Source organism: Ascaphus truei, chromosome 2 (assembly GCF_040206685.1).
Source record: "Ascaphus truei isolate aAscTru1 chromosome 2, aAscTru1.hap1, whole genome shotgun sequence".
NCBI classification, from domain to species: domain Eukaryota; kingdom Metazoa; phylum Chordata; class Amphibia; order Anura; family Ascaphidae; genus Ascaphus; species Ascaphus truei.
The window spans coordinates 418141514-418168207 of record NC_134484.1 but is presented as its reverse complement, the minus strand read 5'-3'; the positions used below and the strand labels follow the sequence as shown (position 1 = coordinate 418168207).

Below are 26694 nucleotides of genomic sequence, written 5' to 3'. Positions count from 1 at the left end.
CTGTTTGTTTTTGTTCCCCAAATGCATAACCTTATATTTATCTGTATTAAACCTCATCTGCCATTTACCTGCCCACGTTTCCAGTCTATCCAAGTCCTTCTGGAGAGAAATTAAATCCTGCTCTGATTTTACTACCTTACACAATTTAGTGTTTAGGTTAAAAAGCAGGGGTCCCAGTACCGATCCTTGAGGTACTCCACTTACAACTTTAACCCAACCTGAAAAGGTTCCATTTATGACAACTCTCTGTTGTCTATCCTTAAAACAGTTTTCAATCCTGGTGCAAATATTTTTACTGAGACCAATTTCCTACAGTAGTGTGGCACTGTGTCAAAAGCCTTTGCAAAATTCAAATAGATCCCATTAACTGCAGGTCTAAATACCTACTTCCCCCTCAAAGAAACTATTAAGGTTAGTTTGGCACATTATTGTACATTTTATGATATTCATGAAAATTATTATTAATAATATGGTCCCATATGGAATATGGTTTCTTGTGAACACCTTATAAACCATAAGATAAGCACAATTTGTTTTAGTCTTTAGTGGTTAACTTTTTATCACCGTCAACTTTCATGGCACAAAAAAAGGGGAAAATGTAAAAAAAAATAAAGGAAAAAAGTGTCTTTTTAGATTAGTTTAGAAATGATTGACTAATTATATTGCTTTGGTTTGCCTGATGCTACTCATAGTTGACTACAATTGCAGCCTTGTGGCATGGCATCAGCAAGTAACAGAAAACACAGATAAGTAACGACAGCTTTATGATTTGTGACCCATGTGTGATAAGTAAAAGGATGCCTGTTGTCCTTTATCTACCACTAATTTACGTTCATTTTATATGTCCTGTTTTATCTGTTTGAGCTTTGAGCCATATTTTCCCTTTCACTATCTGTTACACTATTAACCATTCTCCTCATCACACATCCACATTTTATCTGTGTCTCCTGAACTATCCAAGTTTTGAAATATATTGTTCCTCTTATTACTCAGAAGATACAGTTAATCGTGAAATAAATATTAAAATGAATTCTAACACCAATATATAATGTGTGGAAGCAGTTAGTGTTCTGGAAAAGGCGTGGAGAGATTGTGCAGCTTTTCCATCCACAGAAATGCTCCTTGAAATGAATGAATCTGCCTTCGCACTCCTTAGAAAACTAGCAAAACCTGATGTACGTCAGAAGGGCCTCCAGGGTGCCGCCCTTCATGATGTACATTGTACAACTCTAGGACACTGAAAGGGCTAAGAGTGTAACACTTGGAGTGGTTGTGATCCCTGATGAAGACACAATGGTGTTAAAATCCAGTTGGGATGAGATAGATTGCCTTCCACCATGATGAATAAAGGATTTCTTTTTTTAACACATTCCGTGTTTCACCTGGGAAGTTGTGCTCCACATCACACAGTTGAGTTTCCCAATATACAGGTGTTATTGCAACTGCTGCCGCGTTGCAGTGGAACATACACAACGGGCCAACTGGAGAAATTACCATTATTTTGAATCCTTGGCGGGTGAAAAGGGGACGGGATTACCACAAGGTTTTGCCAGTGGCAGAGCACAAGCTGGTGAAAAAACTTTGGTTACATCGTTGAAATCCTTTTGGAAAAGCACCCTACTTATTGGATTGTAAATTTGTTGAAGGACTTATTTGTGTTTTTTTTTTAACGATTATACCAGTTTTTTAACCAGTCCCTCTCTTGTAGTTTAGAAAGTGTAACACCTCTCTAGCCCAATGCAAGTGCACATGGACTTTAAGCAAGTCACATTCTCTGTGGTGTAGGCATCAAGTTAGAGTGGAAGCTCTGAGAGGCAGTTATTGGTTGTGCATGTAAATGTTGCTGTCTCCAGTGTTGTACGCTCTCTGCTTTATATGGGAGTAACATAAATGAGCAGCAATCTGTGTTGTTCAGCTCAGAGATATATTTATATATTTTGTATGTAGCTCTATACTGAGAATTTTGCCGGCACAATGAGACCCTGAAAAATCTAATATAACTAAACAAAAGTTGGTGACTATAGACATGTCAAACTAAGTGCAAATAAGAAAATCTAACAACATTAAAAAAAAAAAAGTATAATTAATATAAAATAGATGGATGATTCCAGAAATAACTCTAAACTGTTGATCTTGTGGTGGTCAGTGATCTTAAATTTGTTGCAATAGAATGATTTTACATGAATTCCAATGCCTACTCTTTTATGTAAACAACTTGTTTCATCTTAATCCTAAACACATTTCACCACATCGTTTCTGAGGCTTCTTCTTGCTTATTAGGGCAGTGTGCTCAACTTCCTTTTAAAGAGTTCCCGACATATAATCAATGTCATCTCATCAATGTCTTGACAAATCACCCAAAAATCTACTCGCCGAACCAAAAAATCTACTCGCCACCTAGACCCTCCCCAACCCCGCCTCTAGTCCCGCCCCTGCCCCTAGTCCCGCCCCGAACCCCGCCTCTAATCCCGTCCCCAGCCCCGCATTTAAAAAAAAAACATAAATGAAATAAATTGAAGAAATTCCTAGTAAGAACATTAGTTTTTGACATAAGTTTATTTATTGTATTACATTATACTATAATTAGTCCGTGTGTGTGTGTGTGTGTGTGTGTGTGTGTGTGTGTGTGTGTGTGTGTGTGTGTGTGTGTGTGTGTGTGTGTGTGTGTGTGTGTGTGTGTGTGTGTGTGTGTATAAATGTCGAATCTAGAAAAAAAGCCAAATGTGAATGACTAGTTTCCTACACCCCTTAACTAGTGCCTGGATGCCCCCGCTTCACAATATTTAAAGCAGCAATCCCGCCTGGGATCTTACCTGATCCGCAATCCCTCAATGTCCAGGTACCTCATTCCCGCAATGTTATACATTGAAGGGGAGGTGTTCCCTACCTGTCTTCTGGGTTACGGGGGATTCCGATGTCTTCCATGTGAAGCTTGAGTCAGATCTGGAAGAAAGCAGTATAGGTTATTTCGGTGTAGTATAGGGCAGTTAAGATATACAGGGTAAATAAGATATCCAGATCCAGATTGTGAGACGGAGAGAAACGGAGAGAGAGGATGAGAGAGACGGAGAGAGAGGATGAGAGAGACGGAGAGAGGGTGAGAGACGGAGAGAGAGGGTGAGAGACGGAGAGAGAGGGTGAGAGACGGAGAGAGGGTGAGAGACGGAGAGAGGGTAACTGTGGGGGGATGGGGTGACTGAGTGGGGTGATTGAGGTTGTGGGGTGACTGGGTGGGGTGATTGGGGGGCGGGGTGACTGGGTGGGGTGATTGGGGGGCGGGGTGACTGGGTGGGGTGATTGGGGGGTGGGGTGATTGACTGGGTGATTGGGGGGGTGAGGTGACTGACTGGATGATTGGGTGGGGGGACGGGGTGGGGTGATTGGGGGGTGGAGGGACGGTTTGTCTGACTGGGTGGGGATTACTGACTGGGTGGGGTGACTGGGCGACTGGGCAGGGGGCGGTGGGGTGGGATGACTGACTTTTGACTGACTGGGTGGAGGGGTTGACTGGGTGGGGAGGTACCTCTGGTGTCCTACACGTTCTCTCTCTCTCTCTCTCTGATACACACACACACACACACACACACACACACACACACACACACACACACACACACACACACACTCTCTTACCCATACACACACTCTCTCTCGCATACTCATACACACTCTCTCTCTCATACCCATACACACACACTCTCTCTCATACCCATACACACACACACACACTCTCATATCCATACACACTCTCTCCTATACACACACACACTCTCTCTCTCCCATACACACACACTCTCCCTCATACACACACACTCACTCGCTCTCTCCCATACACACACACTCTCTCTCCCATACACACACACACAAGGGATGGGAAGGAGAAACATCCCGCTACTACCTTCCGACCCGCGCGGTCAGCGGGAGCGTGGGGGGAAGGGGGTGTAAGAGAAACACCCGAGCTGCGTGGGCAGCGGGAGGGGGATGAAACACCCGAGCCGCGCGGGCAGCGGGAGTGCCGGAGTGGGGGGGGGGGGGAGGGAGAGAAACACCCGAGCCAAGCAACGCTTCGAACCTCCCGGTCCTTTATCAAGCCCCTACTTGATAAAGGACCGGAAGGACCGGAAGGTCCGAAACGTCGCTCCATTTTTTCTTGTATTTACCCCTGATGCTTGCGATAAGAATTTAAAAAAAATATCTATATTTGATACTAATGTGAGGATCCTTTGGTCACATCAGCCTCGGTGCTTACCCCACGTACCTCAACCCGTGGACGATACCTGTCCTCCGCCCGCGCTTCATGGCACCTCTGCCCCTGGTGCTGGTTCCCGCACTGGGCGCGCGCACGTGCCTCGACCATTCCTTAGTCCGTCCGCCTCCGGATGCAGCCCAAGCGGCGGCACCATCAGTGCGCAGCGCGCAATCAACACGCTCAAGAGTCGCATCATCACTTGGCGCCAAGGCTCCTCCCCACACCTGCTTCTCACGTCGGAATGGCCAATCACAGCCACCGCTGCTGAAACGCTCCTCATCACCTTCATTCATTGGCTGCTTTTCCCTACTTCTGCTCTGCTGCCCCACTGGCTCTTTGGCTGAGCATAATCCTATGTTCCCTTGTGTTCATTGCTTCCTAGCCTTTGCAGTCTTGTCTAGTCCTCTTGTTCGCAGCTCTCTGTTATTGACCCAGCTTGTTTTGGACTCTGCTATTCTGTACTCTTGACCCCGACTATCTACGACAATCCGCACCTCTCCAACCCCGACCTCGGCACAATTAGAAAAAGACTGAACAAGTATGGTTTGTTTGGAAGGGTTGCCAGAAGAAAGCCTCTTCTCTCTAAAAAGAACATGGCAGCACGGCTTTGGTTTGCAAAGTTGCGTCTGAACAAACCACAATACTCCTGGAACAATGTCCTTTGGACAGACGAGACTAAAGTGGAGATGTTTGGCCATAATGCACAGCGCCACGTTTGGCAAAAACCAACTGTCAAGCACGGTGGTGGATGGGTGATGATTTGGGTTTGTTTTGCAGCCACCGGACCTGGGAACCTTGCAGTCATTGAGTCGACCATGAACTCCTCTGTATACCAAAGTATTATAGAGTCGAATGTGTGGCCATCTGTCCGACAGCTAAAGCTTGGCCGAAAATCGGTCATGCAACAGGACAATGATCCCAAGCACACCAGTAAATCTACAACAGAATGGCTGAAAAAGAAAAGAATCAAGGTGTTGCAATGGCCCAGTCAAAGTCCAGACCTCAACCGGATTGAAATGCTGTGGCGGGACCTTAAGAGAGCTGTGCATAAACAAATGCCCGCAAACATCAATGAACTGAAGCAACGTTGTAAAGAAGAGTGGTCCAAAATTCCTCCACAATGATGTTAGAGACTGATAAAGTCATACAGAAAATGATTACTTCAAGTTATTGCTGCTAAAGGTGGTTCTACAAGCTATTGAATCATAAGGTGTACTTAGTAGTTTTCACCCATGGCTTCTCCATTTTGGCTTTATTTTTGTTAAATAAATCATGACACGGTGTAATATGTCATGTATTGTTGTTCATCTGAGGTTGTATTTAACTAATTTTAAGACCTGATAAGGATCAGATGATTCTTATTATGTCCTGATATATAAACCATAGAATTCAAAGATGTGTACTTTCTTTTTCACACAACTGTATATACCCATTATTGTCATCTTTAAGTCTCAGAGTGTAGTACTGCAGCGTTGGTGATTGTCATTTAAAGCTGAATACAAAACATTTAAATATTGTTTTTGCATACAGTCGAATTTTTTTTTTCCATTCTTTATTTTAGCTTTCATGCTATTAAAGATGAGATGTTCCTAAGACAGTCCCTTCATCGCCAGGCAATGAATATTCCCAGAGTATCAGTCAACTACAAGGTATGCTTTTAAAGTCCTGTCCTTTGTAGCTATCATTTTGAAAGTAGTGAATCCATACACCCAATGCGTGGCAGATAAAGCAACATTTAGGACCTATTTCTACTGTAAACTCTGCTATTGGAAAGAGAAAAGGGTTGACCATCTCCAGGTTTGGAAATCATAGTTCTCTCAACTTTTACTCCTAAGGTCCATACTTTGGAATCTCATACATTTAATTCTAAGAGATGTCCATGCGTTATTCCCTATATTTAATTTTCACTTCAGAAGGTTAAACTCCAAAATCCAGTTGATATTATTATGGAAAGACATGGGCCCAGATTCACAAAGCTCCACTACGTCACTTAACATAGAGTTAACATAACTTCTCGTCACGTTAAGACTAAGGGTGTATCTTCAGAGGACAATAAAATAACATTAAGCCATATTTTTCCTGTAAAGAGCATAGAGTTAACTATTATCGACGTTAGTGATAATGACATGAAATTAATATGCAAATGAAGCGTTATTATAACATCACCTATCTACTAAAGTCCATCAGGGTTCAAGCAGGAACATAGCGTTATGTTAGTTAAGTCAAAGATAAACTTGGCGTTACTCCCATCCAAACCCAGAAATAGGGCTTTGACAGGGTCTGGGTAGGTGTAACACTTTAGATTTAACCAACATTGTGTTTTTTTCAAGCCTTATGTCCCTCTTCTCTTTCTTTCTCAAGTCAAGCTAAATTCCTTTCTCAGGGTCTAGAGATTCTAATAACACGAAGAATATGTCACGTTATTGGGTGATAACGCAATGTTTTGCTACAATAATGGGCATGTTAAACCTATGCTAATGAGATGTAGGTCAGATGTTGTGTATGCATATAATTGTTAAATGTTAACTCAGAGAACATAACGTTCCTTTCCTGTTTTAGGTAACGCCACGTTACAAGCCCTAATTTAAAGGGCCTTTGTTAATCTAGCCCATAGACATTCTAACTTTAGATCTGTTATTTTTACTGCAATGTAAATAATAAATTGTGCAATGTACAGTACATTTGGTATGAATTAATAAGCTATACATTTTGTTGAAACTGTGCAACATACTTTGAATAATCCCTAATGCTAAACAACATTACATTTTGTGTGTTTTTGTTGCATGAAGATTGATGGTGCAGTGGGTGCAGTGGGTGTAGTTCCTACAGGCGAAGCCGGAAAAAGTAGCTTTTATCTTCCAGCTTTACCTTTGGTACGTAAACACATATTTTGTTGTGGTTACTTGTCATGCTTTCATACAACAATGTGAAAGAAAGAAAGAAATATATCTTATTGTTACAATATAATGAAAATAAAATGATTGTTCTTCTCAGCCCAAAATAGGAGTTAAAACTTCTCCAAAACAAAGGATTAATGTTGCTGCAAGCTACACGAGTGGACACGATCATGACATATTTACTGAAGATGGTAAGGCTAAAATAGCTAAAAGTGACAACTTGATGCAGCACTTTTTTTTAATGATTTTCTTTTACATATGTCTCCTGGGGGACTTCTGACTACAGAACAGTGTTGGTCCAATACTGTAAGCCTGGTGATCACAGGGGTCATGACTGCCAAGCATGTTAATGTGAGCCACCAGTCAGGCTGTCTGTCAGCCATCATGATGGAGGGCACAGTCCGATGTTAAATCATATATACCTGTGTAACGGGTGCTCCCTCTGGCCTGACCCACCCAATCTCATATTGGCCCGTGTAGTCTAACCAGTCCCCCATTACAAGGCGTGTGTGGTGGTGCACCTGCAAGTAACAGGACTCTTGAGTCTCCCGCTTGGTGTTATTAGGGGATGTCATCAGGACAGGTAGCTGAGGTAGTGGGTGCGAGTCCAACTTACTTCATGTGCAGCGCCTCCACCTCATCAGGATCTGTGCTTCCGCAGGGAGATGGTCCTGGTGAGGAACTCCTTCTTGGTGCCATCCACTGTTGAGTAATCTCACACTCACACAGTGGGGTTCTTTTTCTCAAGGACATCTTTATTGCATACAGGGATGTAGCAGACTGCCCCATGCAGCTGCCGGCTCTAGCCGCACATCTCTCCGTGATGTCCCTTTGCCAGGTACGCCCTCCCGTACTGAAGTGGGATTCCCTTTCTCCTAGGGAGATCACCGCGGTGCCAGGTCCCTGGACACAGTGTGGCGTAGACAAACTTAATCTATCACTCTGCTGCCGCTAGTTACTGCACTAGGGTCACAAAAGTGTTACTTCCTCCCGGTACCTTCGGGTTACTATTTCTTCACCAACCACAACACTAACTGTCAGTGTTGTGCCCTTTATACTCCAGGGGGCAGGCGCATCTCTGAGGTCACTATCCAGGGACTCAGAGCATACAGCCACTCCCTTCCTTACACAGGGCACCACACAAGGGTGTGAGGGAAAACCTCCATAACTACTGTTGGCAGGCCTGTATTTACCAGGACTTACTGCCAACAGGGAAGATGTATGCAGTCATTATTATGCATGGCTACATACTCCCCCTGGTTAATACCCACCGTCCCGGCTGGGACCTAAATTTGGTGTACCTTGCGCCAGGAAACACTGCAAAAGAACACACAAATAACATAGCAAACATCATTGCATGGACATAATAATGTAAGGCCAGTACACTCACTGACCAGCAGGGAGCGTTAAAGAAAACAACAGACCACTCTATTGGCTACTCAATAATAATGCCGAGGATCTGGCTTCTTCACCTCTCGCCCCGCGGCATCATGTACAGTCACGCTGTATTCTCGTGGTACTCCTCGCTCATTGCAGTATACCACTTTGTGCATATACACACTGCGCCCTATCTTCCAGACCCGCATAAGTTGAGCTACCCTCTGCTCGGCCTGTATCCCCTTAATGGCTCCCCCTTTCTCTATGATATAATATTGGATATCATATTTGAGCCATCTCTCCCTATTCTCCTCTATCTCTCGCATTAGAGGTTCAGGGACGTAAGGGTAATCAAGCCCATGGGACTTCCTATACTTCGCCGCAATAGCCCGTTCAGCTCGACACGACCTGGTCAAGCCACCTTGCCCTGCCGCTCCGGGCAACACCCATGACAGGGGCTCATCCGTTTCTACCGGATCATCCAACCCTGCGGACCCCTTAGGTATAACAAGGCCTGCCTGGATTCGATCCCACCTTACCCTTAGGGCCCTAAGGTATGACTCGTCGTCAAAGTCACCGGCAGCCCACCAGTGATCAACCACCCCCTCCCTCTCTAAAATAAAGCGGGTGCGGTCGAACCATGATACATACCCCTCGTACAATGGGGCCCACCACCTAGTCTCCTTCCGTTCCTCGGAGCTAGGATCTGTACTCTCTTCTATGGACTCCTCATCAGGCCCACCAGAAGACACCCCGGATGTACCCTCAGATCTCTCATTAACTCTTTTATACGGAGAGGTGTTTCGTACTGTGATACTAAGCCCACTAGGACAATCGCTAGATACAGACACTTGCCTAGACATACTCCCTCCTCCCTCCGACCCATCATCCGACGTACCCAAGTCCAGGCTTCCAGTCCGATCATCGGAAGGACCCCGTGACTCCCCGGACAACCCTAAGCTGGAACTGGACCCAAATAAAATAGTGACGGGTACAGGGGCTTTAACTAGGGCCTTGGGGCTAACCTTGGGTGTGGATGGGGTTTGGGGACGGGACCGAACAGTAGGTACTGACAGGGTTTCGACCTGCTCTCCAGCGATACCTGTCTTGACGTCGCCACAAAGTCCATCTTTATTCTCAACAGCGGAGCTTCTGGGGTTGCAGTTCAAACGTCCGTTCCCCCTGGTAGTAGGGGATCGTTTCTCGCTGCTTGACCTCAGAGGCGGCACCATCTCCCACTCGGGGCCTCCCTGGTCCGCCTGCACCACTTCCGCACACGCACGTGCTGCGACGCCATCTTGGGATGGATCCCCAATCGAGATCTCTTCCTCCACCATGACATCCGGCAACGCCCGTCTGCTACGCGATCCAGTCTGGCTCTGGACTCGCTCCTCCGGCTCTTCCTCCCCTCGGTTCTGCAACAGGCACGGTGTCTTAGCACCTCGCAGGGTCGGGGTTGATCGACCCGCCTCCGATCCACTAGTCACCACGGCAGTGGGACTCCGGCGATCGGGAGGTCGCGGTACGGGAGACTCTCGACTCCGCGTCTCCACACCACGAGGAAGTTCGTCTCTCCATGGCGTACCAATGGTATGACAATCACGCCTGATGACTGTCTTACTCGCCAGCCTTGCACACTCCTCATCCGAGGATTCCAGTTTGCAATTCGGCCGAGGCATCCCGGTAGGAGACCGGCGATGGGCTCCTCGGGGATCACCTCTCCGATGACTGGATTTCTCTATCGGAAGCACTAATGATGGCTCCGACTCTGCGGGACTGGCACTCTTGTTCCAGAGAGCTCCCGGCTGTTCTTCTCTTGGAATCGGGACATTCCCGGCCACTCCCACCGCCTGCACCGGTACGAATGTGGTCATTGGCCACATGTACTGCAGTCCGCAGTGGGGGCATCGGGCCTCGCTGCCCACGGCTCCGCCCGGCAGTCTGCACTGCAGGCAAAGACACGCCACAGTCTCCACACCCTCCACACGGATTATCAGGAAGCCTCCTGGAGCCGAATAAGGGTGAGTGGAAATCACAGGACCTTGGTCCACTTTGTCAGCAGCTTCAGCCATCTTTACCAGCGGAGGCACTCGTCTCAGAGGTCTATACTGATCAATGGCTCTTCGCAACTGAAAGGCATGGGCTGATGTAGCAACCCTTCCTCCCATTTTCTCTGTCGACATCCGGTGTAACCGCAAACCACTCCCCCTGGTTGAAACTAGGGGGATGTCTCGTAGATTTGTAGGCTGACCCAGCACAGGTGCGGAGTGAGTCATAGTCCATGAGGGCGCGGCTCCAGCTTTCGCGCCAAACTCCTCAGCGGGGTGGAGTTTTCTCGTTGGCGCCAATCCTGGCCAACAATTAGCAAACTGCAAAGTTGCAAGACTTTTTGCAGCATGCCCACGCGGTGTCCCGGGAACGCGGGAACCGCCATTTTGATTAGTATTGTCCTTTCTTTCACTGAAGGCAGCGTCTGGCTGTTTGTTAATTGGGGTATAACAAAGTCCATTTCGTTCCTCCCATCTAAGCACACTGTCCTGCTCATTATTCTCAGGGGTATCATCCCGAGAACAAAAACACGACAAACACGGCGCAGCCACAGCTTTCACGCCATTCCACAACAAACTCACAAAAGTCTCTTCTGTAGCTTGTTCTTCGTCTGACCGCAATCCTGGACCTTCTGCTCTATGCAGATCCTCCATTCTCGTGGTTCTCTCTCTCCGCCATCCTGGACCTTCTGTTCTGTACAGATCCTCCATTCTGACGGTTCGCTCACCCTGCCATCCTGGACCTTCTGTTCCGTACAGATCCTCCATTCCGACAGGTCTCTCGTGATCGTTGAACACCGATTCTCTGTACGTGGAGCTCCGCTCTGCGGGGCAGCTACCACATCTGTACAATAAACATGCCTTGTGCACCACCTTGTGTACCTAACGTAGATCTGACTCGTGTTTGCACTACCTCAGGCTAGGCTCACTCTTTCTGTGTCTACTGTAACACGTTCCTCCAGTCTGTGCTCCTTGGTAAGTGATCTGGAATGGAGACTAGAATACTCTGGCTCTTCCATGCAGTACTTTGGGCGTCGACCTACTTTTGGCTAGCCTAGTGCGGACCCGTCCAGAATTCCTGCTCTCAGTTACCAGTTTACCCCTTCAGGCGTCCCCCGCTAGCGCTACCTCAAGGCGACTAGAACAGCAATAGCCCCCGGCTCCAGACTCACTAACCCCTTACGGATCCCAAGGCGTCCTTGCGGCATGCATCTCCAGCATCTCCCTGACTACCCCTGGCTCCGTCCCACGCAGCACAAAGTGGCAGCAGACACTTCTCTCTTTCCTAATGTGTGCCTAGCAAAAGCCTGTCCTGTTGACAGGTCTCTCAGCAGCGCCTCCAATTGTAACGGGTGCTCCCTCTGGCCTGACCCACCCAATCTCATATTGGCCCGTGTAGTCTAACCAGTCCCCCATTACAAGGCGTGTGTGGTGGTGCACCTGCAAGTAACAGGACTCTTGAGTCTCCCGCTTGGTGTTATTAGGGGATGTCATCAGGACAGGTAGCTGAGGTAGTGGGTGCGAGTCCAACTTACTTCATGTGCAGCGCCTCCACCTCATCAGGATCTGTGCTTCCGCAGGGAGATGGTCCTGGTGAGGAACTCCTTCTTGGTGCCATCCACTGTTGAGTAATCTCACACTCACACAGTGGGGTTCTTTTTCTCAAGGACATCTTTATTGCATACAGGGATGTAGCAGACTGCCCCATGCAGCTGCCGGCTCTAGCCGCACATCTCTCCGTGATGTCCCTTTGCCAGGTACGCCCTCCCGTACTGAAGTGGGATTCCCTTTCTCCTAGGGAGATCACCGCTGTGCCAGGTCCCTGGACACAGTGTGGCGTAGACAAACTTAATCTATCACTCTGCTGCCGCTAGTTACTGCACTAGGGTCACAAAAGTGTTACTTCCTCCCGGTACCTTCGGGTTACTATTTCTTCACCAACCACAACACTAACTGTCAGTGTTGTGCCCTTTATACTCCAGGGGGCAGGCGCATCTCTGAGGTCACTATCCAGGGACTCAGAGCATACAGCCACTCCCTTCCTTACACAGGGCACCACACAAGGGTGTGAGGGAAAACCTCCATAACTACTGTTGGCAGACCTGTATTTACCAGGACTTACTGCCAACAGGGAAGATGTATGCAGTCATTATTATGCATGGCTACACCTGTATCGTATAAAAACTTTTTTTTTTATATTACATTTTTTTCATATGATGGGTAGTGTTTCTATCAAAATCTTTTGGTATTTAATAGCCTAACCTACCACCTGACCGTATTTTCACCCACAAAAACATCTTGGAATGTAATTGACTATTGGAAGATTATTTTGGACCACAGACTATTTGTGGCTTCCACTCTAGAGGAGATCTTTTGAAAACCTACTTTTAAAGTATGTGGTTTTATCATTGAGTTTTTGTTGTTGTCTTTACTGTACTTTATTCTGTTTAGTAACAGGAACTTAATTACAAATGTCACATAAGGGGTCGTTTTAAAAATGTTGGGTTTTTTTTTCATTTTTTTTTAAACAATACATTTGACAATACTGGGAAGAAATGGATTCTTAACGCAAAGTTTGTGCCCATTTTTCTTCACTGTAATATTACATAAAATTGGGTAATTCTGCTCATTTCCAATGCTATGGTTGCAGATGGATGACACCAAGTTTTACACACACTGTTCTATAGAAGTTGGAAATGGCAGTGTCATTTTGAAAATAGGTGTTGAAAACGTAATGCTATGCTCTTGAAAAAGGTTGCTGTGTCAGTCGAAACACTGGTCATGTATGGCTGAATAAATCGTCTTGTTTTTGAAATCCGAAGTGCCCTACCTACCTTCTTGGTTTGTACCCAAAACGTATACTTTCATTTACAGATTAATCTCCTTAGGATATAAATAGCCATGTTGTTTCCTAACGGATAGTTTTGTGCCTTTTTCTGAAACCATTATCTTCACACATAGAAATTTATATAAACATAGTCTTGTAAAATATTTTGTACCACAGAATAATTTAGGTGAAAGTCTAAAATGTGTTTCTATTCCATCACTTACTCTCTGTTTACAATTTCAGACTCAATATGTTACTATGTAACTATATGATAAATTATGCATTCTGCCAATTTATCTAGACATTTTAAATATGGTGTTGCCACAATGCAATATCCCTCAGCAGGGCTGCATTTGAGCACATTATAACCTTACATTTTCACATTTGTTAATGAATTGCTTATTTACTCTCACATTTTCAGCACCTCACTTTTACAGCAGTATTTGTTGATAAGATAACTGTAGTAAATTGCCATCTTTAAACATGTCCATATATTTTCCACAAACAAATTCTTCAAAATGCAGGTCTCCTCTAGGACAGAGGCACAACGTACATTTCTGCTCACAATTTCATAATGCAATTTTCATTTATTGTGACAGCCAAGAACAGAGGAGGAGGAATGTTTCAGGTCCCACATGGACCTCTGTTCTTGGCTGTCACAATAAATGAAAAATTGCATTATGAACTTGTGAGTAGAGATGTACTTTGTACCTCTGTCCTAGAGGAGACCTGCATTTTCAAGAATTTGTTTGTCTATATTGTGTTGGCTGCACAAGTAGGATTCTCCTCGCCTGAAACTATTTCCTAGCAATTTGGAACTGTACCATATATTTTCCACAAAATGTGAATTCACAAATGTGTTTTTATTAATTAAATATTTAATCTCTTCAAGCACTTACCCCCCAAAAAATGTAATTGTAACTAAATTTTAAGTAACCATTTTTTGAGGTGCAGGCAGCTGGAATTTGCATGTTGTTATTCCATTTGTCTGTCTTTTGAGAGCAGGATAGCAGTTTGCAGAGGGGTCTGTCGTACAATGTGACAAAGTAGTATAGGCAGAAGAGAATGGTGGTATATTGCTTCTGCTTCTCCACACGGAATGATAGTTACAATTCCATCAGAAGAGAACAGTATGTACTTGATTAGTATAGAAGGCTTTTCTATCACGGTCTACAATAAGCTAAAAAATATGCACACAGCGCACCGGGGGTCAAAACAAATTTGTAATTTAATATAGGTCCCATGGACCTAACAGGTATAAAATAACAAGCATGTAATATAATATAAAACAGTATCAGTGAAAGTCACGTGTGACCATCTGGAGCTAAAACAACCAAATAACACTGGTGTATAACATAAACTAACTTCATGCAGACTGCATAAATCACTGCACACACAAAACAAAAAATGTGCACTACTTCAAATGGCAACTAACTGCCTAGAAGATATAAATGAACAATGACAAACAAATACTAAAATACACAGAAACAAAAAAAAAACACAATGAGGGAGGACAGAACTAACCCTGAAGCTAGACAAGCGGGACACAGAGGATGATGCTGATGTTAACGTCCGGACTCGGGAGAGTGTAATCCACGTTCAATATGCTGTGTGCATATCTTTTAACTTTTTCTGAGAGACACCTTTGGGCTATCTCACTTAGGAGGCTCTGGGGAGTGACTCCAATGTGCCCAGCTGCAAGGGGATCAGTCTACTCATCTGACATCTAAGACAGTACTAGCGCGGAATTCTCGATTTGTTTTCAGGTCTACAATAAGGTGCAAAAGACGTGCAATATGTCTTTGGTGGTAAAGTTTGCAACATATGTTGAACTATACTTACTACCTAAAGCAGGGGTGGCAACTCCAGTGCTCAAGGGCCACCAACAGAACTGTCTAATCCAGGGGGGCGCAAACTTTTTTCCCTGCGCCCCCCTGCCGGCTGTCCCCTCACTCCCGCGCCCCCCCCAACCCCAACTTACCCTCGCACCGGCGTAATGACGTCACGTTGCCATAGCAACGTGACGTCACATGACCTCGCAGCGTCATTTTGACGCCGCGTTGCCATGGCGACGCCGGGAGGAAGCCGCCGGAGCCACGGGTAAGTATGGTTTACAGAGGCCCTGCAGCTCCCCCGGCACTTAATTTAAGTGCCTTCGGGAAGCGCGCGGGGCCTCTGTAAACCCCGCGCCCCCCGTCGGCAGTCTCGCGCCCCCCCTGGGGGTCGCGCCCCACAGATTGCGCACCGCTGGTCTAATCAATAACATCCCCAATCGGACCCTTAGATCTGCCATCGCTCCTCCAGTTTAAGGTCAATAAAGCTGGAGGGAGAGATTTTTCAATAACTGCCTCAAGATTGTAGCATCTCCCTGCATCTTTAAGAAATCAGGAAGCGTTACTTCCATTCAGAAAGGAATTAAAAACCTTCCATTTTAAACAAAACATTGCAAACATACCCCAATACACTGGCAGGCCGCTTTCCTGCTCCCATTCGTGTTTCCTGCCCTTTGTTGGTCTTCCTCGTCATTCCCCTCTAGGTTCTTGGTAGGCCGGGAATGGGTGTCCTTCCTAAGTTCCTAAACGCACTCTAGTACTGAGCTTCATGGTGAGTAGCATTAGAATTATTTTATTTAAATAAATAAACAGATCAGGTTTTAAGGATATCCCTGTTTCAGCACAGGTAGCTTAATCAGTGGCTTCGTCTTTGAAGTCAATAACCACCGTAAATATATTTATGGGGAAAAATGCCCAGCTTTATTTTAATTTCATGGCCTTTGTTTGATTTAACAAGCAATTTTGAAGACATTTTCGTAAACGTACTACTCCGCGAACTAGAACTTCCTTGAATTCAATGGAACCAGGGACGTAGCTGTAGCTCGGCAGCCCGGGGGCCTGCGCTCTTGGGGGGCCCTCTCTCCCCCCTCCCCCCCTGTAGGAGCACTCCCCAGCGGTCTGACTCAGAAGTCTTTCTTACTTCCAGTGTTTGCTGCTAGAGCGCGCTCCTTACCATTCTTCTCTGCTTCAAGTGCTGATTCTTCTACCGGCTTATCCTTTTATGCCGTGGGCCCACTGCCGCCGCATACCATCTCCCTGCGCCTGCCTCCATTAACACAGGTAGGCATGGAGAAGGAGGAGGAGGAGGAGGGGGGGGGAGATCTGATGATGGGGAGATCTGATGATGAGGGGGGAGAGCTGATGATGAGGGGAAATCTGAGGATGGTAATGATGAGGGGGAGATCTGATGATGATGAGGGGGAGAGCTGATGATGTGGGGAGATCTGATGATGAGGGGGAGATCTTATGATGATGAGGGGGAGAGATGATGAGGAGAAGGGGGAGAGATGATGATGAAGGGGAGAGATAATGATGATGAGGGGGAGAGCTGATGATGGTGATGAGGAGGAGGAGGGGGTGAGATGATGAAGAGGAGAGGTAGAGGTGATGAGAGATGATGAGGAGGAGGGGGAGAGCTTATGATTATGATGGGGAGGGGTAGAAATGAGGAGGAGGGGCAGAGATGATGATGAGAGAGAGGATCAGGGAGAGGACGGGGGGAGGTAGAAAAAAATTGTAGTTAGTATTAATATTAATGGGGCCCTGAATTTTTTGTTTGCCTGGTGGCCTGCGTATGTCTAGCTACTGTACACTGCTACGCCACTGAATGGAACTGAATTTTTACTAGTTTCATAAGAGTATTCCCATCCTCAACTGTATGAATGTGATATGTTTAGTACTTTTTAGTCAACGACTGAGCCACTGATTGAGCCACCTGCTGAAGCTGGGATATCTTGAAAACCTGATCTGTTCGGGGCCCTTGAGGACTGCAGCTGGCCACCCCAGGACTAACCTTACATGAAACATGGCATTCATATTTTTTTTTGTACCGATTACCTTTTGATCTGCTTATAATGTTAGCTAAACCTTTCCAGTTTCTGCTTTATTAATCTAAAGGTAATGATACCAAAACCGCACACAGTATCTCACTTTTGCAATTGGGATTGACATATATATATATATATATATATATATATATATATATATATATATATATATATATATATACATACCTATTTTTGTACTATTACAGTTTTATTTTTGTTGAAACATGCACTCAATAGAGATATATGGTATTGTGGCAAACCGTGAGCGAATTAGTGAACAACCAAGGTCCTTTTAGTAGTCAAATGTGTCTAACCGTAACAGTGGCGATAACTTATTAAGCAATAAATAATACCTGCCAATGTTTTAATAATTAAAACGCCATCTAAGATCTACAATTTATAACCATACAAGAAGGTAGGACGGGTAAGCATCTGACTGTGGTCTATTGTATGGTAGTTTGGGGGTACGGTAACATTGTTGATGAGAAAAATTGTCTTTGCTGACAATGGCCTACAGTAGTTAGAGGCTCGCCGCACCCACGTGAGGTAGCCATTGTTGATTTGTAGAAGTATCAGAGAGGCTCAAATGTATTGAGATTCATTGCTATGAAACACCTACTGGTGAATAAAGGATAAAGATGAATGTTTTTAATGTTTCAGAAGTTAGACGGTTTACAGGCAGGCTATACAACCCAATTAAGAAAACCTGTAATGGTTGGTAGCAATACCCATTGTGTGTTTTAATTCATCAAGAAAGGCCTACATATCAATAAAATAACCAAGCTAAATCAAACATAGTAATGGACTTCATGGTCTACTTTGTGTGCTGCCTTGCTGTCCAACTATCACTTCTTGTCCCTTAGGCCTCGGACATGGTATAAAATACCACGCTGAGCCGTGCTGACGCTCTTGCTCTCCTGCTCAAGCAGGAGCTTTTTTGTGTCCTGGCATGAGCGCCAGCGAGCACGCTTGAGAGGCGGGTGGAAGCCAGTGCGGGAGGCAGGCTAGCGCGCCACGTCACGGCGCCGACATCACTGAGTGCCATTGGCTTTTGCCGGTCATGTGACCGACTCTCCGCTTCCCTCAGCGCGAAAACTAAAATCAATCTGTCTCCTGCAATTCCGCACGCCTGCGGAAGCGTGCGAAGCGCCTGCTAAAGCTACACACATACCAGATGCAGGAGGTAAGTGTGCTGGCTCAGCGCGGTCTTTTTTACCATGTCCGAGGCTTTATTAGTACTGCCTGTTAGAGGGACATAATGAATACTTGACAAGAGTGCAATTTTAAAGCAGCAGTCTAATGTGCCGTTTTTTCCCCCTCTTAATATGTGCATCAATACAATACAATCCACACTATGATAAATAATTAGCTAAGTTGCTGATCGATCTGTTCTCCTCTGCGAATATTCGGCTAGGGGGTTCACTAAATGGCTGTCAGTGCAGCAGAAGAGGACCAAAGATCCAAAGTTCTGTGGGGAAGATCATGTGACCAGCCAGTCACTAGATACAATTGATGCACTGGTAGAGAGAGGGCAGGGCTCAAAAAGGGGTGTGCCAGAGCCTGTTTCAGAAGAGAAAGGGGATGTGACTTTGTAAATGGTTGCTATAGAAACAAAAAATGTCTTACATTATAATAAATTAAAAATGCCATTCAGAGTTTTTGAAAAAATGCTAAATGTATTTTCTTATAGTACAGAACTGATTTATTAAAAAAAAAAAAGAAACACTTGGGGGTGTGGCCAAGAGTCTCAACTGAGCAGACGCATGTCAGTTCAGCCCCGTAGAATAAAGATGATATTTAGCCCAAAAACATATATTAAAAAGCTCCTACTAGGCTTAAATGAAAGGCGGCAGATTAATAAAGCAAACTACTGACTGATAAGTCAATCCTGGGAATCCTCTGCGTCTGGATCGCTGTCTGACAGTCACACTCGCGCCCCAAATGAGAAGGGCCCTGCAGTCACTGCTCCACGAGGAGTTCAAGATGGCCACCGGACGCACACGATTTTATTCACTCGAAAGCCACCGATCAATCCGGGACCAGTGGGGAGAGTTCAGCGAGGACGAGTGCCTCGAGGCGAACGGACCGGCTCAGGCGCTGCTGACGGTGTGCGCTTGGCGCAGATAAGAGATGGGGGGAACACAGACCAGGATTGTGGCTGGTGGCGCGAGTGAGGCGGCCTGCCATCAGCGGCAGATTAGCAGGAGCATGGCTGTGCGGAAGAAGTAATAGATGTAGCGACCCATAATGTCACCTAACCTGACTTTCTGCGATTATCCAGGTCCTGCTGAAATGGGTCCCATAATAGATCTAGAAGCCGTCCCAGACTACCTCCGCTAACTAGGACAAAGCTATGTAAAATATCACAAAATGGGACTTCCGGTGACGTCACCGTGAATGGAAGGGTAGGAAAAGAGCTCCCGACACCATCCCCATAAAGATACCAGAATAGCACCCCAGCCGGCGCAATTCCCCCCAAAAAAGTGCCCAGTACCCCTCCTAAAGTATCCAGGCATGACTAGGAAGCAACAAAAAAAACCGCAGAACCCCGTTTCAAAATTTTTCCAGCCGACCCAGCGCCTGATGGAGCCGGCCTCGGAATCACAAGATGGCGCCGAGGAGCACGAGCACGCCGCGGAGGCCGCGATGCTCACCCAAACAATCCCAGCCCAGCAGGAGCTCAACCCAGCATTTTTCGAGGCTCCTCAAAATGCGGAGGGGATTCGTGGAAGACCTCAAGAAAGTCCTACGGGACATAAGATCATACCTCAGCACACTAACCGCGCGAACAGAAACAGTGGAAGCGCAAATCTCGACGATCGCGGACACCCACTCTAACCTAGAGGACGACATGACCAGAATGGGACACGAGATTGCTGCCCTCAAAAACACTATAGAGGACCACGAGAACAGGGATCGTTGGCAGAACCTGCGATTCAGGGGGATCCCTGAAGCAGTCTCACCTGAATCCCTCCAGTTGTACCTCAGAAAGATGTTCCTGAAACTTGTCCCCGACCTCACCGAACACGAACTACAGCTGGATAGGGCACACAGGGCCCTCGGTCCCAAATCGCCCGACCCTAACCGACCCAGAGACGTGATAGTGAAATATCTCGTGTACACGGCAAAAGAAAAAATCTCTGCGGCTGCGAGGAAAGCGGGGGATGTCAAAATGGACGACTGCACTATCCAGATATTCAGTGACTTATCCCGATCAACAGTCCTGAAGCGATTGGAGATGAAGCCTCTCACAGCCCTCCTCAGGGACCGCGGAATCTCCTAGCGCTGGGGCTTCCCCTTTAAACTTATTGTCCCGAGGAACGGTCGATTTTACACCATCTCCGACCCGGAGGATATCAATGACTTCCTCAAAGCTATAGGCGTCACCCCCCCAAGAGAGGAAGAAAGAGAGGAGCATCCCCCCCGAGCAGCACGACCTGAACCTGCCGAGACACCCAGAGCCTCAGAAAGACTCGCTAGCCAAAAGACTCACTGAGCCGCAAGTCCTGCAATGCAGCTCCCGGCCGGCCCGGATGCCTCGATGTTCCTGTCAAGCTGCATCCCTGCCTGACACCCACCCCACCCACACTATCTCTCCCTAACAGCACCCCCTAACCCACTCAAACGAAGCCCCACCAGGGGTGTCCCCCTCTCTCTCCCCTCCCCCCTGACCCTTACCTCTCCCCCCCACCCCCTCTCCCCACGCCCCCCACACCTCCCCCCCCTCCCCCAACCGCCTCCTAACCCTCCCCCCCTCCTCCCACCCCTCTCCTTACCTCTCTCCTTCCGTCCCCCTCTGCATCGACACTCGTCACGAACCAGCGGACGCCCGACCTCTATCGCAGACCAGAGGTCCTTCTGGAACGACGGTCGGAAGACAGCGCCGAAGATCCCTCCGTCTGCGGAACCTGTACAAGATGAGCCGAGGGCCGCCGCCCGCTACGTCGCCTCCACCGACGGTCCCGCCTCCCCGGCGAGGAGGGGGGCCTTAAAGGGCCAAAACTGCGGAGCTGTCCAATGAGAAATGACCCCCCCCTCCCTCCCCGACCTCGCGACCCCCAACGAAGAGGACTCCGCAGCTCCAGGATTACTACAACGGCAGAGACACAAGCCCAACAAACTTTCCGCGGACGTTTGACCCCCCCTTTGCAAGACGCGGAACTCAGGTCGTATAACTACAGCTGTCCTCCCCCCCCATCCCCCCCTTCCCTCCTCCACACTACCCCCTTGATAGAGATGTAGAGCCCCCCCCGCACCAACTGGCCCATATTTGTTTTCCACGTCTTTCATACACTCTAGAAGGGAGAGGGGGAGTGGGGGGGGGGGGGAGGGAGGGGAGCGAGCGAGGGGGGGGGGCGTTTGTGGGCGGGTGGCGTTATTTCTGCAGCGTTCTAATGAGGCTTGTGTCTCATCCGTTAGATATACAATATATTGGGCTGTGGGTTGGCACATTAGTAAGCAACAACTTAAATAACAACAACTTAAATAACATTCCTTTTCTGCTTCTTTAGTGCCGTGTGGAATCTTATGGCGGTGGGTGTGGGGAGCGGAGGGGGGGCAGGGAGGGGGGGCGGTGTGGGTGGGAGGGGAGGGAGGAGGGTCTTGGGGGGGGGGGGTTGGGAGGGGGGAGGGTTGAGAGGGGGAGGTGAGGGGGGGCCTGTAGATTCTGCCTCACAATTTCTGGCCAGATGCAATCTACCCTCTCTTACGGACGAAGAACTCAAAGTCCTGAACCATAAAATCACTCAGGAGGAACTGGCGCAAGCCATAAGCACCCTTAAGATAGCCAAAACTCCTGGCCCTGACGGCTTTTCAAACGCTTATTATAAAAAATTTAGATTGTCTCTTTCCCCCTTTCTACTTGATATGTTCAACTCCTCCCTAGAAGGAGACCCGATCCCGGGCACAATTTCAGCTGCCAACTTAGCTATTATCCATAAGGAAGGAAGGGACCCGCTGCAATGCGGTAACTACAGACCAATCTCCCTGCTTAACACAGACCTAAAACTCTTTAGCAAGATCCTCGCAAACAGGTTAAACCCTATTCTCCCCAGACTAATTCATATAGACCAAGTGGGTTTCGTGTCAGGAAGACAGGCCTCTGACAACACCCGTAAAATTATCAATATCATCGACCACGTGCATCTCAATAAACTCCAGGCCATGATTCTTAGTCTAGACGCCGAGAAGGCCTTTGATCGGATCAAATGGCCCTTCCTTGATCAAACAATGATCAAATTCGGTTTCTCAGGCCCGTTCCTCGAGGGTGTCCGAGCATTATACCAGAACCCCACTGCGTATCTAAAACTACCAGGAGGACAATCCAGCCCGATCCACATAAGAAACGGAACCAGGCAGGGTTGCCCCCTATCCCCACTGCTCTTCGCAATCTTAATATTACCACTAGCAGCCCTAGTCAGAGCTGACCCAGATATCACAGGCATAAACATAGCGGACAAACTGTTACGCCGGAGTAGCCCGCAGACCAGACCTGTCCCTAGAACTGAGGTGGCAGGTATGAATACACACACCGACAGAGCGAGGGACGTGTCCGGGTTGTGGTATTAGATGGTGCCAGGCCAGATGGGGTGTATTGCGAGAATACTTGCCGATACCGTTTTCCCAGAAGAATGGTCGTTGCCGTTGCCGAGATGTATGGAGGAATCGAGATGAGTGCCGAGGTCGAAGGGAGCCAGAAGGTACTTAAACAGGAACAATCCGAAGTCGAGAGCCAAAGGGGGTAGTCTGCCAAGCCACGTCTAAACCGAGAGAATCAAAGAACAAGCACTGTGAAACACCCATACAAAAACTATGACGAGCGAGGAAGCACAGAACAGAGAGGGTATATAAAGCTGGAACAGCCAACCAGGAGAGGGGGCGTGCCTGGAGGAGCCCAGGGAGCTTCAGTGCATTGGCTGCTGTTCTTAGAGCTCAGGTGACACTCAGCAAGAGCCAGATTGTAACCATGCGGTGTTTGGGGGCGGAGCCTGAGTGGGGATAAGTTCAAGGGCTTTTGTGTGTGCACTGTAAGTCTAACGTGTGCATGAGAGGAAGCAACGTGGGGTGTGCACGTGCGTGCGGGGCGGCGATTCCGCGCCGACGGCTGCGGCGCAGAGCGAGGAGGAAGAACCTCGTGGAGTGTCCCACCATGCCGAGGGGTAAGTGATGAAGCTGAAGGGGGCTTGCGTGGTTGTAGTGGAAGGGTCTGAGCAGTGTAAGGAGAGAGCCGTGAGCTCCGCCTGAGACGCTGTGTGCTCACATTCCTAACACAAACATTATAAAATATCCCTTTTCGTGGATGACGTCATTCTGACCTGTCATTCTGACCTTAGCTAACCCACATATCTCCCTCCCCAACCTGCAGAAACTGCTAGATCAATTTAGTCAGGTCTCAGATTATAAGATAAATATGGGCAAATCCGAAGCACTGAATATATCCCTCCCCGAGCCCACATGGAAACTTCTCCAATCAAACTACAAATATAAGTGGAACTCCACCCACATAAAATACCTAGGGATAAAAATTACTAGAATGTACTCCTCGCTGTACAAAACTAACTACCCCTTTCTATTTAGCCAAATTAAGAGAGACCTAGAAGCTTGGAACACATACCAGATTTCCTGGTTTGGCAGGATCGTCTCCGCTAAAATGAATATCCTTCCCCGCCTGTTGTATTATTTCCAAACCCTCCCAGTTCCAATCCCCCTAGCCGAATTAAGATATATACAAACGCAAATTCTGCATTTCATATGGAAACAATGAACACCTAGAGTCCCGAGGTCAGTGCTCATGGCCGCAAAGACAAGAGGTGGACTGGGGGTGCCTGACGTGATCAGATACTACCACGCGGCCCAACTCAGGCAGGCAGTGGTTTGGAACAACCCTCCGAGCTCGGCCTGCTGGCTGGAAATAGAGGCTCGTCACGCGTCCCCTGTCCCCCTCCCAGTACTACTATGGTCCCCAGAGCACAAGGAAAAACCTCCTCAGAAACTTGAGCTCGGAGCAATGAAATGCACGTGGTCTATTTGGTCCAAAAATAGAGGGAAATACGGCCTAACTTCACCCCACTCCCAACTCACCCCCATACTTGGGAACCCTGAATTCCCTCCTGGGTGCTCCCAAGCTCAGATCGGTCTATTCCAGGACCTAGACATTAGCATGGTTGCGGATCTGCTAGAGAATGACGAAGCTCTGTCCTTCCAGGAGCTCAAAAATAAATTATCAGCCCCCCATCTCCCCATATTCGCATTTCTACAGATAAGGCATTTCCTTAGAGCTCTATCCCCGACCTCAAAATTCCCCCCCCTGACCAAATTTGAGTCCCTCTGTCAAGTAAGAGAGTATCAGAAAGGGCTAATCACAGCAATCTACAGCATAATAGAGAACTCTCTCCCCCCACCCACCCATACTTATATGCAAAAATGGTGCATAGACCTCGGCATACCACTAGATCTTGAGGACTGGGAGGACATCTGGGACACAGCCCCTAAAACGTCAATTTGCTCCGTTACAAAAGAAAACATATACAAAATACTATTTCATTGGTACCTGACCCCGAGTAGATTGAGCCAGATCTTCCCCGGCGCAATTGACCTGTGCTGGAGAGGATGTGGACAAAAGGGCGACATGGCTCACATTTGGTGGACATGTCCTGAGATCCAGCAGTTCTGAACTAGAATTCAAAGACTCCTGGATGAAACCCTGGGCCTGGAGGTTCCCCTGGACCCCCTGACATACGTGCTGGGCAAACCAATAGAGGATCTCCCAGCCCCCGCGGCCAGGCTGACTTCCGCTATACTTACGGCGGCGAGATGCTCGGTGGCAGCGGCCTGGAAGCAACTAAAAGCTCCCTCAAGGAGGACTGTAGTGAACAGAATAAATACAGTAATGACTATGGAAAAATTAACGGCCATGCTAAAACAAAAAATGCCACAATTCTATAACACATGGGAGCCCTGGATTAGCCCAGGAACCCGTCCCCCCGATTAAGTCCTAACGAATAGCCTACCAACTAAAGAGGCGGATAGAGAGGAGTGCAAACCCACTACCAAAACCCCCACTCCCCCCCCCCATTTTCCCCCTCTTCTGTCGTCCCCATCTATCGCCCCGCCCTGAGTTCCCCCTTCTTTTCATACTAAAAAAACGAAAAAACGATTTATTGAGACCCCTGACTCGCCTCACAGTCAAGTTCCGCTTCCCTCATTCCTAAATGTATCATATTGATTGTAACCTCTGTCTGTAATTTTTATAAGTGTCTCCAATAAAGGAAAAAAAGATTAAAAAAAAAAAAAAATATTCTAGTTACATTGTAACTTCCTGTCGTCTATGGAGAGTTGAAACTCATGTGAAATTACATAGATGTCTACGATACGTCAAAATTCTTGAGCCGTATATGACATCACCAAAGTGGTCACATTGCTAATCTTTTAAGCGTTGATAATTTCAGTATGCTTTGCAAAAGTTAAAAATAAATTAATTCATTAACGTCCAAAGACAAAGATCAGAAGTACTTCCATTTTTAAGGTGGAACCTGCCCTTAATAATAATTCTCAATGCATTTCTGCATTTTCATCCCTCCAGTGTCATACATGACATCACCAATCAAGCATGGCTTCTTCCTGATTTCAAGTTTCTAATTCTGTTATTGTATATGGCAAGAATGCCGATGTTCCAAATTGTACCTCACAGTACCCTGCTGAATGTCAGCATAACATCATAGAGGCATCAAACAGGACAAGTCTTAATTATAATTTCTGCTCTACTTCACTTGGCAATTTGCCTCTACAATAACAATGTGTAATTCAGATGATGGGGATTTCATGATAATAGCGTGATTGAGGGATTTAGAGGGCGTGCTAATATGGTTATAGTTATCTGTGAAAAGATGGTCCTTTTGTATTTTCATAATCCCCAGAGCAGGGAGGCAAAATGCAATGTTGTCTACATCTACACCAATTCTGGTTACAGCGAATGCATACTGAAAGCCTCCCTCATCTGAATTCTTAATCCTGTGGCAGTGTGGAACCTTTGGATTGGAATATTATTAACTCAGATATGCTGTTTTTAACCAGTGCTTAAGGAATTTGTGTTTACAGACACAGGGGCCGATTCAGGAAGCAGTGATAAAATCAGTGCCTTTGCGTGCGAGTATCAATTTTTTTTTATCACGCTTTAAAACATGAAGCCAACAGCGGGATTCACTAAGAAGTGAAGGCCATTTTTTCAAGTGTGATTAAAAAAAATGTGCGACCTGTTTTTTGTATCAGTGCTATCGGGCTATAAATTCTATAGTGCGATAGCTGATAGAAAAAAATGCAGCCTGGTAGAGCTGCATGGAGATACTGCGTCTCCATGCATGGCTCTTACAGGCGATCGTGCAGTACACATATTGATTTTAATAATAGTGTACATGAGC

General features: G+C 46.8%; 1 protein-coding gene across 1 annotated transcript in view; it reads left to right on the top strand.

Moving 5' to 3' along the window:
- C2H10orf67 (chromosome 2 C10orf67 homolog) overlaps positions 1 to 26694 on the top strand; it is a 167127-nt gene that overhangs the window by 116915 nt on the left and 23518 nt on the right. The window contains 3 exon segments of the mRNA XM_075587570.1: positions 5811 to 5898; positions 7039 to 7122; positions 7244 to 7337. Coding sequence (XP_075443685.1) covers positions 5811 to 5898; positions 7039 to 7122; positions 7244 to 7337 — 266 coding nt within the window.